The 12672-nt window shown below is 43.9% G+C and overlaps 1 protein-coding gene across 1 annotated transcript in view; it reads right to left on the bottom strand.

Moving 5' to 3' along the window:
* The window catches only part of DNAI1 (dynein axonemal intermediate chain 1), a 132496-nt gene that overhangs the window by 25425 nt on the left and 94399 nt on the right, over positions 1–12672 (bottom strand). The window contains exon 14 of the mRNA XM_070936022.1: positions 6789–6974. Within this exon, the coding sequence (XP_070792123.1) occupies positions 6789–6974 (186 nt within the window). The remainder of the gene's footprint in view (positions 1–6788; positions 6975–12672) is intronic.

The following is a 12672-nucleotide window of genomic DNA, read 5'->3' on the forward strand; positions in this document are numbered from 1 at the left end:
CTTCTATCTAGTCCAACCTCCTGTTCAAGCAGGAAACACTATACCATTTCAGACCAGCGCCTGTCCAGTCCCTTCTTGAAAACCTCCAGTGAAACCCACAACTTCTGGAGGCACGTTATTCCATTGGTTAATAAGAGCCTGTAGTACAGTGGACTAAAGTACTGTTATTAACATCTGCTGCTTGCAATTACGGCAAGTTCGAATCTCCCCAGGCTCAAGGTTGACTCAGCCTTCCATCCTTTCTAAGGTAGGTGAAATGAGGACCCAGATTGTGGGGGCAATAAACTGATTCTGGATAAATATACAAAAGTATGAAGGCTATTGCTTAACGCATTGTAAACTGCCCTGAGTCTCTGGAGAAGGGCGGCATATAAATTAAAGCAAATATATATATACATATGTTCTAATTGTCAGGAAATTTCTCCTTACTTCTTAGGTTGCTTCTCTCCTTGATGCGTTTCCATCCATTGTTTCTTGTCCTGCCTTCAGGTGGTTTGGAAAATAAGAGACTTGGTAGTACAGTGGTTTAAAGCACCCTATTATTAACACAGCTGCCTGCAATTTCTGCAGGTTCGAATCTCGCCAGGCTCAAGGTTGACTCAGCCTTCCATCCTTTCTAAGGTAGGTGAAATGAGGACCCAGATTGTGGGGGCAATAAGCTGACTTTGTATAAAAATATACAAAAGTATGAAGGCTATTGCTTAACGCACTGTAAGCCGCCCTGAGTCTCCGGAGAAGGGCAGCATATAAATCAAATTAAAAAATAAAATAAAACAAAGGTTGACCCCCTCTGCTTTGTGGCAGCCCCTCAAATACTGGGACTGCCCCAGAGAAGAGGAGGTCAACCTATTCTCCAAAGCACCAGAAGGCAGGACAAGAAACAATGGATGGAAACTTTATCAGAGAGAGATCCAAGTTAGGAGACGCTTCCTAACGGTGAGAACAATTAACCAGCGGAACAGCTTGCCACCGGAAGTTATGGGTGCTCCAACACTGGAGGTTTTCAAGAAGAGACTGGACACCATTTGTCCAGAATGGTATAGGGTTTGAAGTAGGGTTTATTATATAGAGATTGGACTAGAAGACCTCCAAGGTCCCTCCCAATTCTGTTATTCTGACCAGCCCCACTTCCAAGCTTGCCTTCGGAAGTTGTGGGAGCTTCATCACCGGAGGCTTTCAAGCAGTGGTGAAATCCAATTTTTTTTTACTACTGTTTCTAGTGGGCGTGGCTTGGTGGGCGTGGCAGGAGAAGGATACTGCAAGATCTCCATTCCCACCTCACTCCAGGAGAAGGATACTGCAAAATCCCCATTCCCTCCCTACTCCTGGGGGAAGGATATTGCAAAATCTCCATTCCCACCCCACTCTGGCACCAACCAGAGGTGGTATTTGCCGGTTCTCCGAACTGCTCAAAATTTCCGCTACCGGTTCTCCAGAACCTGTCAGAACCTGCTGGACTTCACCCCTGCTTTCAAGAAGAGATTGGACTGCCGTTTGTCAGAAATAGTGTAGGCAGGATCTCCTGCTTGGGCAGTGACTTTAAACCATATTGACTTTAAACCAGAGACATTTTTATTAGAGATCTTACCAGAGACATTTAATAAAGAATTGCAATATTTAATTGTGAATGTTTTAACAGCAGCTAGAATTGTATTTGCCAAAAATTGGAAAGGAGAGAAGTTACCTAATGATGAAGAAATTATTAAGAAAATGTTGGATTGTGCTGAAATGAGTAAATTTGAAATAAGAGAACAGGAAGATAAACAATATTATTTGATATGGGATTTATTTTATCAATGGATATATAATAAAACATGGAGCTGAAATATGATATATGAAATGAAATTAAGATAAAATGTGTGAAAAAATTGTTTTTTCCTTAGTGGAAAAGAAACATGCGTCATATATTGATAACTTGAAGAGTTTGTGAGCACGAAAAGATTTTAACCGACCGAAACACTGTCTGTAATTGTTTGAAAGGATGATGCTTTTATGTTGTTTTTTTGTTTGAAAAATAAAAAAAGACTTGAATGTATTAAAAAAATAAATAAATCCGCTACCGGTTCTCCAGAACCTGTCAGAACCTGCTGGATTTCACCGCTGCTTTCAAGAAGACATTGGACTGCCATTGTCCAGGTTCCAGAACCTATCAGAAATAGTGTAGGCAGGGTCTCCTGCTTGGGTGGGGGGTTGGACTAGATGACCTACAAGGTCCCTTCCAACTCTGTTAATCTGTTCCTCTTGTATTAAACAAGGGTTCCTGCCCTTCTGCCCCAAATCCACCATCCTTTCATAGAATGTCATTATTTGGGGCATTTTATCAGGCCAGCGTGGAGAGAAATTGGAAATTGTTGTCTGGATGACTCAGAAAAAAAGCACAGCCGCACATCGACATCCTTGGCATAACAACCTTCCTTTAGGGCCTTCCAATGTGGTTTTGCAGCATCACTGAAACCCTGAGCGCCGTGCAGCTCCAGGAGTGCAGAACATGATCGCATTCCGAGAATCACGCTAAGCTGGCACAGGAAACGTTTCCAACTAGTTGTTTACCAGCTCAAGACCTCCCGTATGTTAAAATGCATTATTTATTGCAAACTGCTTTTCAGTCTCTGGAAGGGGACAAAGAGAAGATCAATAATAGTCCAAGGATATAAATCCTGCTTGCTGTTTGTTTTGCATGCCGGTGCAGATAGTCCTCGATTTACGACCAGAGTAGGGCCCAACATTTCCGTGGCTAAGTGAGATGGTTGTTACGTGAGTTTTGCCCCATTTTTACGACCTTTCTCGCCACGGTTGTTGCATTGAATTGAATTGAATATTTTATACCGCTTAGAGAGGGCTGTAAAAGCACTGTGAAGCGGTATGTGAGTCTAAGTGCTATTGCTAAGTGCTAAGATAAGAAGGGAGAAAAGGGAGGGGGGGAGGGAGGGAGGGAGGGAGGGAAGGAAGGAAGGAAGGAAGGAAGGAAGGAAGGAAGGAAGGAAGGAAGGAAGGAAGGAAGGAAGGGTGGGTCCTGGTGGCACAGTGATTAGAATGCAGTATTGAAGGCTAATTCTGCCCACAGTCTGGAGTTCGATCCTGACTGCCTCAAGGTTGATTCAGCCTTCCCTCCTTCCGAGGTCGGTAAAATGAGGACCCAGATTGTTGGGGGCAGGAGGCTGACTCTGTAAACCGCTTAGAGAGGGCTGTAAAAGCACTGTGAAGAGGTATATAAGTCTAAGTGCTACTGCTATTGCTATTTGGCCAAGTGTGATTGGAGACACAAGGAATTTGTCTCCAATACAGAAGCTCTTAAGGGGATCACTGCAGTTGTTAAGTTGGTAACCCGGTTGTTAAGTGAATCTGGCTTCCCCATTGACTTGGCTGGTGAGAAGGTCGCAAAAGGTGATCGCGTGACCTCGGGACACTTCAACCGTCATAAGTACATGCCAGTTGCCAAGCAACTGAATTTTGATCACACGACCATGGGATACTGGAACAGTTGTATGTATGTCATAAGTCACTTTTTTCAGTGTCATTGTAACTTTGAACGGTCAAGGATTACCAATAATCCTATTTTATCTAGTTATGTTCTCTTTTCTATTTAAAACCACATTGCAATTGCAAAGTTTTCTTCCGTCTTTGGCCCCCTATTTGCTGCATGTCCAAAATAGCACCATACTGGTGATATTTTTTTTGAGCAATTTATGTTTCCTATATGAAAGTTCAATTATTGATTTTCTTTTAATTTGCAATTTCAGAACCTCAAAAAAGCAAAACGAGGTATACAGTACTGTATTCAGAGTAAAAATATAGACAACCACTAGATGGCAGGAGAGAGAGTGGCCAAGATATCTCTGCTGACATCTAATGGTGAAACCAGAATTTTTAGAATTGGAATTAGAAGAGTGGAGTTGGAAAAGGGACCTTAGAGGTCTTCTAGTCCAACCCTTTGCTTAGGCAGGAGACCCTGTCCTATACCTGTACCTGGGCATTTGGTTTTTCTTGCCTAAATGTAGAACCTTACCTTTCATGGCCAGTTTCCTTGTGTTTAAAGTCCTCATTTTTGTTGTACATTGTTGTACAACAATTTTTGCTGTACATTGTTTTTACCATGGCTGTTCACCGCCCTGAGTCCCTCGGGAGAAGGGCGGTATACAAATATAATAAACTAACTAACTAACTAACTCATGTTGGTGGGCCAAAATAAGATCACCAACTTCAATTTAATAAGATTGTGGAATGCATTTTAATAATTGAAGAAAGAACTTTAATTCAAAATTACTCCTGTGCTGTCTCTGACCCTCGTTTTGATCATCAACATGACCCACAATAACCAAAGTAGAAAATTGTGTTGCAAAGATCACTGATCCATTTCCTCCTCTTGTAATTAATTAACTAATTAACCTGCACACATAAAAGCAGAGAGGGAAAATACAGAACTACAGAGAGGTGGCAACCGAAATGAGCACATTGACGTGCATCAAAGGGAAAAGATCTACACCTTTAGCAAAATAAGATTAGAACATTTGCACCAAAGCTGCATGTTCCCGAAATTAAAAGTTACAGAGGGCACGTTCACACATGTACCCACACCTCACAAAAGGACCACTGAAACTTATAAATACTAACAGCCTCTGAATCTTTGCCCCCCACAGAGAGGGCTCACAATCTGGGTGTCCTCCTGGACGCACGGCTGTCTTTAGAAGAGCATATGACGGCCGTGGCCAGGGGGGCCTTTCATCAGGTTCGCCTGATTCGCCAGTTGCAGCCCTTTCTGGATCGGGACGCCCTGCGCACACTCACGCCCTTGTCACCTCCCGGCTGGACTATTGTAATGCTCTCTACATGGGGCTCCCCTTGAAGAGCACTCAGAGGCTCCAACTGGTCCAGAATGTGGCCGCGCGGGTGGTTATGGGCGCAACTCGTTGTGCCCACGTGACACCCCTCCTGCGCGAGCTGCACTGGCTCCCAGTGGTCTTCCGGGTGCGATTCAAGGTGCTGGTTACCACCTTTAAAGCGCTCCATGGCATAGGACCCGGGTACCTTCGAGACCGACTTCGAGACCGACTTCTGCCACCAATAGCCTCCCACCAGCCAGTTCGCTCCCACAGAGAGGGTCTCCTCCGGGTGCCATTGGCCAAGTTATGTCGGCTGGCGACACCCAGGGGGAGGGCCTTCTCTGTGGGAGCCCCAGCCCTGTGGAATGAACTGCCCCCGGAAATACGTAAGATCCCCGACCTCCGGGTATTTCGCTGTGCACTGAAGACCCTGTTGTTCCGCCAGGCCGGGCTATCGACATGATAATTTTAAATTGGGGTACTTTAAATTTCTGGGGTTTTAAATGGAGCCAAATTTATTTAATAATTTTAAATTTTAAATTGATGTTTGTCTTGTGTTTTTAAATAGGCTGTATACCGCCCTGAGTCCTTCGGGAGAAGGGCGGTATAGAAATAAAATTATTATTATTATTATTATTGTTGTTGTTGTTGTTGTTGTTGTTGTTGTTGTTGTTGTTGTTGTTGTTATTATTATTATTATTATTATTATTATTATTATCATCATCTCAAATTGTAGCTATCTTCCAGGGTGGTCTTTATGTTCTCGAATAAACTTTTGCCTGTTCAAACAGTGTGTCCAGATTTCATTCTGATTCATTCTTCCACAACTCCGGCTCAGACCGGGACCTCAAATTCTTCTAACAAGCTCAAAATGCAAATACGGTAGTATCTTGATACTTATTCTTAATTGGTTCCGGGAGGAGTGATGAGTACCCAAAATGACGAGTACCAAACAAATTCTTCGCATAAGGACTAATGAAAATAAATTTAGCGTGTTCCCAAACCAAAGACAATGCATATTTTTAAGGAAATATGTAAAAAGATACAGTTCTACATCATTACTTTACGTGAGCTATAACAGAATAAGAGAGTTGGAAGGGACCTTGGAGGTCTTCTAGTCCAACCTTCTGCTCAAGCAGGAAACCCTTATACCATTTTAGACAAATGGTTGTCCAATCTCTTCTTTAAAACTTCCAGGGTTGGAGCATTCACAACTTCTGGAGGCAAGTTGTTCCACTGGTTAATTGTTCTCACTGTCAGGAAATTTCTCCTTAATTTTAGGTTGGATCTCCACTTGATTAGTTTCCATTCATTATTCCTGTCCTGTCCTGCCTTCAGATGCTTTGGAGAATAGGTTGACCTCTCTTCTTTGTGGCAGCCCTTCAGATATTAGAAGAGGACCATCATGTCACTCCTCGTCCTTCTCTTCATTAAACCAGATGTACCCAATTTCTGCAACCATTCTTCGTACGTTTTAGACTCCAGTCTCCTAATCATCTTTAATAAATACTTAGATTAAATAAAATAAAAGCATCACTTTACTTGTACTAATGAGGAAAAAAGAGTGCAAGAATACACAAAATGACCAGAGAAGCTAAGAACGCAAAAAGATGTGCACAGGCCAAGAGCTATCACATGACTAACGCATCACTCTGTGTTTCGGCTGGAAAGTGTAACGAGTCACAAGACAACCACCAACACTGACAAGTTCTAGCTTGCGTGTCGAGTACCAAACAAACGACGAGTATCAGGGCAAAATGTTCTCGTGAACATGCCTTGAGTACCAAATTTGAGTTTCAAAGCAGCTGAGTACCACAATAAGCAGCCGTGCAGACAAGCATCAAAAGTGCACTGTGCGCCATTTTCCACCTCCCACCAATGGCCAACCTCAACGAGGGCCATCAGGAAACTTCCCCAGATGGAGAGTACTTGAGCAGGTGTGACCCCCCCCTTTACAAAGTCACTTACCTTGGGCATCTTACGGAGGTTGGGAGAGAGTTTCAGGCAGGTGACGTGGCCACGGTCATCCCCGACGATGATGATGGGGTAAATGGCGTTGAACTGGACGTGGGTGATTTTGTTCCGTTTCTTGGCTACCACAGGCTGGTGGCAAATAGGTTCGTATTTGTTGACACTTAAGTCAAAGATGTAAGTCTGGTGAAAAATAATAAGGCAGCAGGTAAGAGAGGGCTCAAGACGCAGGAGAGAGGAGGGAGAAGAGGCTCAGGTCATTATCTGTGTAAAACACTACACGTCCCCATTGAGGAGACACCGTTAATAATTTCAATCAATCAGAATGGAGCGGGAAGGGACTTCGGAGGTCTTCCAGATTAGATTCACAGAGTTGGAAGGGACCTTGGAGGTCATCTAGTCCAACCCCCCCGCCCAAGCAGGAGACCCTATACCATTTCAGACAGGTGGCTGCCCAACCTTTTCTTATCAAATAAATAAATAACTTTATTGTCATTGTACGTGTATACACAGTATACCCATACAACGAAATTCACTTAACACCCAAAGACCAGGTCCAATACACATAACAATCCCCAAACACACACCCCACAATTCCCCACCCCTAAACCACCCAAACATCCACACAACAGACCAAGTAATGTTGTCCAACAGCTCACCGATGGTGGCCCTTTAGTTCATTGTTCATTGCATTGAGTGCCATTATAGCTCTGGGATAAAAACTATTCAGAAAACCTCCCCTGGTGAAGCACCTACAAATCTTTCCGCTGTTTAATTGTCCTCACTGTTAGGAAGTTTCTCCTTAATTCCAGGTGGCTTCTCTCCTTGATGAGTTTCCATCTGTTGCTTCTTCTCCTGCCTGCTTTGAAGAACAGGTTGACCCCCCTCCTCTTTGTGGCAGCCCCTCAAATCCTGGAAGACTGCTATCATGTCCCCCCTAGTCCTTCTTTTCTCTAGACTGGCCAAACCCAGTTCCTGCAGCTGTTTTGAGGGAGTCAAGCTATTCTCCAAAGCACCAGAGGGTAGAACAAGAAGCAATGGGGTGGGGTGGGGGGAACAAATCAAGGAGAGAAGCAACCTAGAACTAAGGAGAAATTTCCTGACAGTGAGAACAATTAATAAGTGGAACAACTTGCCTGCAGAAGTTGTGAATGCTCCAACACTGGAAGTTTTTAAGAAGATGTTGGATAACCATTTGTCTGAAGTGGTGTAGGGTTTCCTGCCTTAGCAGGGGGTTGGACTAGAAGACCTCCAAGGCCCCTTCCAACTCTATTATTCTATTTTTATTTCTTTCTTTCTTTTTTTTTAATTTGATTTCTATGCCGCCCTTCTCCGGAGACTCAGGGCGGCTTACAATGCGTTAAGCAATAGACTTCATACTTTTGTATATTCATACAAAGTCAGCTTATTGCCCCCACAAACTGGGTCCTCATTTTACCCACCTTAGAAAGGATGGAAGGCTGAGTCAACCTTGAGCCTGGTAAGAATTGAACTCGCAGTAATTGCAGGCAGCTGGATGTTAAATGCTGCCTTAGTAGGAGGCATTAGCCTCCTACGCCACTCAGGCTCCTGAGTGGCGTATATGTTTTAGTCTCCAGGCCCCTAATCATTCTAGTTGCTCTTCTCTGGACTTTTTCCAAAGTTTCTTCGAAATTTCTTGAAAGTCAGTATGACAGAAGGCCCTGCTTCCATTCCTGTTACGAGGAGGAGGAGGAGGAGGAGGAGGAGGAGGAGGAGGAGGAGGAGGAGGAGGAGGAGGACTGTGGGATCGGTGCTCTCTGAGCTTGGTTGTTTTTTTACAGACATTTCATGACCCAACTAGGTAACATCATCAGTGCTACAAGGTAGTGGGGCTTGCAGGGAGGAGGAGGAGGAGGAGGACTGTGGGTGGTCTCTGAGCTTCATTGTTAAACCCAGTCATAGATTATCACTCAGTCAAGATAAAGGGAGATAAGTCCTAGAGTTTGGACAGAAGGAGCCAAAACAAAAAAAAACTTGCAGGAAAGCTTCTAGCTCATTCTTCATCCAAGCTTGCTTGCCACTGCTGTCTTAATCCTTAATTAAGGGGCAGAGCAACTCAAAAGCAGCCTGAGGAAGTGCTGCAGACCCTTAATTGATCCAACATCTGGGATCACCAGGTAAGCGACGAGTGCTTAGCATTCAGGCCGAGTCGGCCCTTGCAGTGGTGCAGAAACACAGCAGTTGGTGCTGGGATTATGAGCCCTGATGATACAAACCGGAGGGGCTGTTAAAGGAATTTACGGTGGTGGTGGTGGTGGTGGTGGTGGGGAGGCAGAAGCTTGTTATGCTAATGGGTATCTCAGCGCAGGAAGGAAGGAGGGGGGGGGTTGCTAAAGGGACTCAGGTGCAGCTAAATTCACTTTCAATAGGATTTTTCAGCATGGCTCTATTAAACTCCACAAATGGATGCAAAAGCTTTCTTAACAGATAGGACGAAAGCTTGCTCTCCTACCTATATTTAATATATAGGAGTAAGAATAAAGAATAGAATAGAATAGAATAGAATAGAATAGAATAGAATAGAATAGAATAGAATAGAATAGAATAGAATAGAAATATGGAATGGAATAGAATAGAATAGAATAGAATAGAATAGAATAGAATAGAATAGAATGGAATGGAATGGAATGGAATGGAATGGAATGGAATGGAATGGAATGGAATGGAATAGAATTATGGAATGGAATGGAATGGAATGGAATAGAATAGAATAGAATAGAATAGAATAGAATAGAATAGAATAGAATAACAGAGTTGGAAGGGACCTTGGAGGTCTTCTAGTCCAACCCCCTGCCCAGGCAGAAAACCCTGTACCACTTCAGACAAATGGTTATCCAATCTCTTCTTAAAAACTTCCAGTCTTGGAGCATTCATAACTTCTCCTTAGTTCTAAGCTGCTTCTCTCCTTAATTAGTTTCTTAAGGAAATTACTGAGGGAAAGTGGGCCGGAGCTTAACCAGACCCATTGGTGAGTTGTTGCACACCATGTAAGTGAGTAATAAACTGACTTGAACTAACAATCGCCTCGCCAGCGTGACTCAGATCAGAACACAATGGGAGGAGCCAGATTCACTTCACAACCACAGGATTCACTTAACAACCATGGCAAAAAGGTCGTAAGATGGGTCACAACTCGCTTAACAGCTGCCTCATTTAGTAACGGAAATCTGGGGCTCCGTTGTGGTTGCAAGTCAAGGACTACCTGTATTAGGCCTGCTGATATGCTTGGTTCCAAAACGACATCTTGCAAAGCTCTCTCTCTCTTAAGAGTCTTTACAGGTGGTTCTCGACATACGACCACAATGGAGCCCAAAGCTTAGGTTGCTAAGCAAGACATTTGTTAAGCTACTTTTGCCCCATTTTACGACTTTTACAATCGCCAAGAGTCAGACACGACTGAATGGATAACCTCCTCCTCCTCCTCCTCCTCCTTGTGCAGACCTTTGGCCAAGGGTGCCTCCCTGGAGGAAATCAAGATTGCATTTCCTGGAAGGGGCAACACAGCTCCTAGGTCCGTGATGGCGAAACTGTGGCACGCGGAGCCATATCTGTGAGCATGCGAGCATTGCCCTAGCTCAGCTCCAGCGCATATGCACGCACTGGCCAGCTGATTTTTCAGGCCTTCCGGGCCCATCAGAAGTCGGGAAATGGGCCGTTTCCAACTTCCGGAGGGCCTATGGTGGGTGGGGAAGGCTGTTTTTACCCTCCCCAGGCTCCGAGAAAGCCTCTGGTGCCTGGGGAGGGCGAAAAATGGGCCTGCTGTGCCCACCATGCCATTGCATGCCAAAAGCAGGGGGAGCACAAGGGGGGATCATGTGTGCATGTGCGGGGGGGGCAGGGCACATTGAATTATGGGTGTGGGCACGCATGTGTGTGACACCCCCCCATGCTTTTGGCACACGACAGCAAAAAAGGTTAGCCATCACTGTCCTAGGCCCATCATCTCTGGATAGTCACACCTCTAGCTTTTCTTAGCTCTGTCACCCCATGCTTTCCGCTGCAGCCAGATTTCTTTTTTCTTTTTATTTTTTTTTAAAACAAACTTTATTAAACATAAAAAGGTAAAATCATGCAAAATACATTTATATACAAAACAATAAAACAGTAAAAAAACAATACAAAACCAAACGAACAGGCTAAATATCTATAACTATATATATATGTCTTCTTAAGTTTTCGCGGGTGTGAATATGCAAAAAATTAAAATCTCGGGTGTTTTCCCGCATCATGTTAAATAAGTTAGTTAAAATGTTTAAAATTCTGGTTAAAATCCTAGCTTAAAATCTTCCAAAAATCCTTACAGAGCACTCTGCAAGGTCCTTTAAAATCTTAGCTAAAATCCTACCAGTACCTTTTTTTTTTTTTTTTTTAATTTGATTTATATGCCGCCCTTCTCCGGAGACTCAGGGCGGCTTACAATGCGCTAAGCAATAGCCTCCATTCTTTTGTATATTTTTACAAAGTCAGCTTATTGCCCCCACAAACTGGGTCCTCATTTCACCTACCTTTGAAAGGATGGAAGGCTGAGTCAACCTTGAGCCTTGGAGAGATTCGAACTAGCAGTAATTGCAGGCAGCAGATGTTAATCACAGTGCTTTAGTCCACTGTACTACAGGCTCTTTTAAGAAAACTTTTAAGAAAAACCTTTAAAGTTTTTCTTTCTAGCAACGTTTCGACAGGCTCACAACCCTGTCATCTTCATATCTATATATATGTATATAGAAAGTGACTTATTATATCATTTATCTTGTTTATTTATTTATTTATTTATTTATTTATTTATTTATTTATTTATTTATTCAAAATTTATATGCCGCCCTTCTCCCGTAGGACTCGGGGCGGCTCACAAGATAAAAACAATACAACAATGCAATACTAAAATTAATCAATTTAAAAAATCCCCGAACGATTAAAAAGTCTCGCAACAGATCAGGGAATTTGCTGAAAAAGCCATGTCTTCAGCTCGGCACGGAAAGAGCCTGGTGGCGTGGCAGACTAAAGCACTGTTATTAACAGTTATTAACATCTGCTGTCTGCAATTATTGCAAGTTCAATTCTCACCAGGCTCAAGGTTGACTCAGCCTTCCATCCTTTCTAAGGTAGGTTAAATGAGGACCCAGTTTGTGGGGGCAATAAGATGACTTTGTATAAAATATACAAAAGGATGAAGGCTATTGCTTAGCGCACTGTAAGCCACCCTGAGTCTCCGGAGAAGGGCGGCATATAAATCAAATTAAAAAAAAAAAAAAAAGTGCGGAGGTCAGGGGCCGTCCGGAGCCCGGTGGGTAACCCATTCCAGAGGGTCGGTGCGGCCACAGAGAACGCCCTCATCCTGGGGGTCGCCAGCCGACACTGCCTGGCCGACGGCACCCGGAGGAGGGCAGCCCTATGTGAGCGCACTGGGCGGTGGGAGGCCGGTAGGAGGTGGTCCTGCAAGTACCCCGGGCCCATGCCATGAAGGGCATCTTGTTGACGGTGACTGTTTGTTAATTTTATTTTCACACGAGCTTTTACATTTGCTCTCTCTCTCTCTTTTTTTTTCTTTTTTTTTGACTTATCCAGTCATACCATCTATTCCAGCCAGATTTCAATTGCTGGCCGGCATGGAAAAAGGCACGGAAGGAGCTTACACAAGTGACATTTGAAGTCATTTGGGCGTGGGACTTAGAGACGCAGCCGAGAGAGTCCAGCCTCTGAAATATGTATCCAGCGAAGACCTCGGTTGAAAACAGAGCCAGAGTTTGCTCAGCTGCTGCTGGAGTTGCTGGAGGGTGGAGGGGTTTGGCTTCGAGCAAGAGCGGGGAGCAGGAGAAAGAAAGGGAAGGGGGAGGGAGGGAGAGAGAGAGGGAGAGGAGGGAGG

Source organism: Pituophis catenifer, unplaced genomic scaffold (genome assembly GCF_029215685.1).
Source record: "Pituophis catenifer annectens isolate HBS135680 unplaced genomic scaffold, rPitCat1.0.hap2 SCAF_2, whole genome shotgun sequence".
Taxonomy (NCBI): domain Eukaryota; kingdom Metazoa; phylum Chordata; class Lepidosauria; order Squamata; family Colubridae; genus Pituophis; species Pituophis catenifer.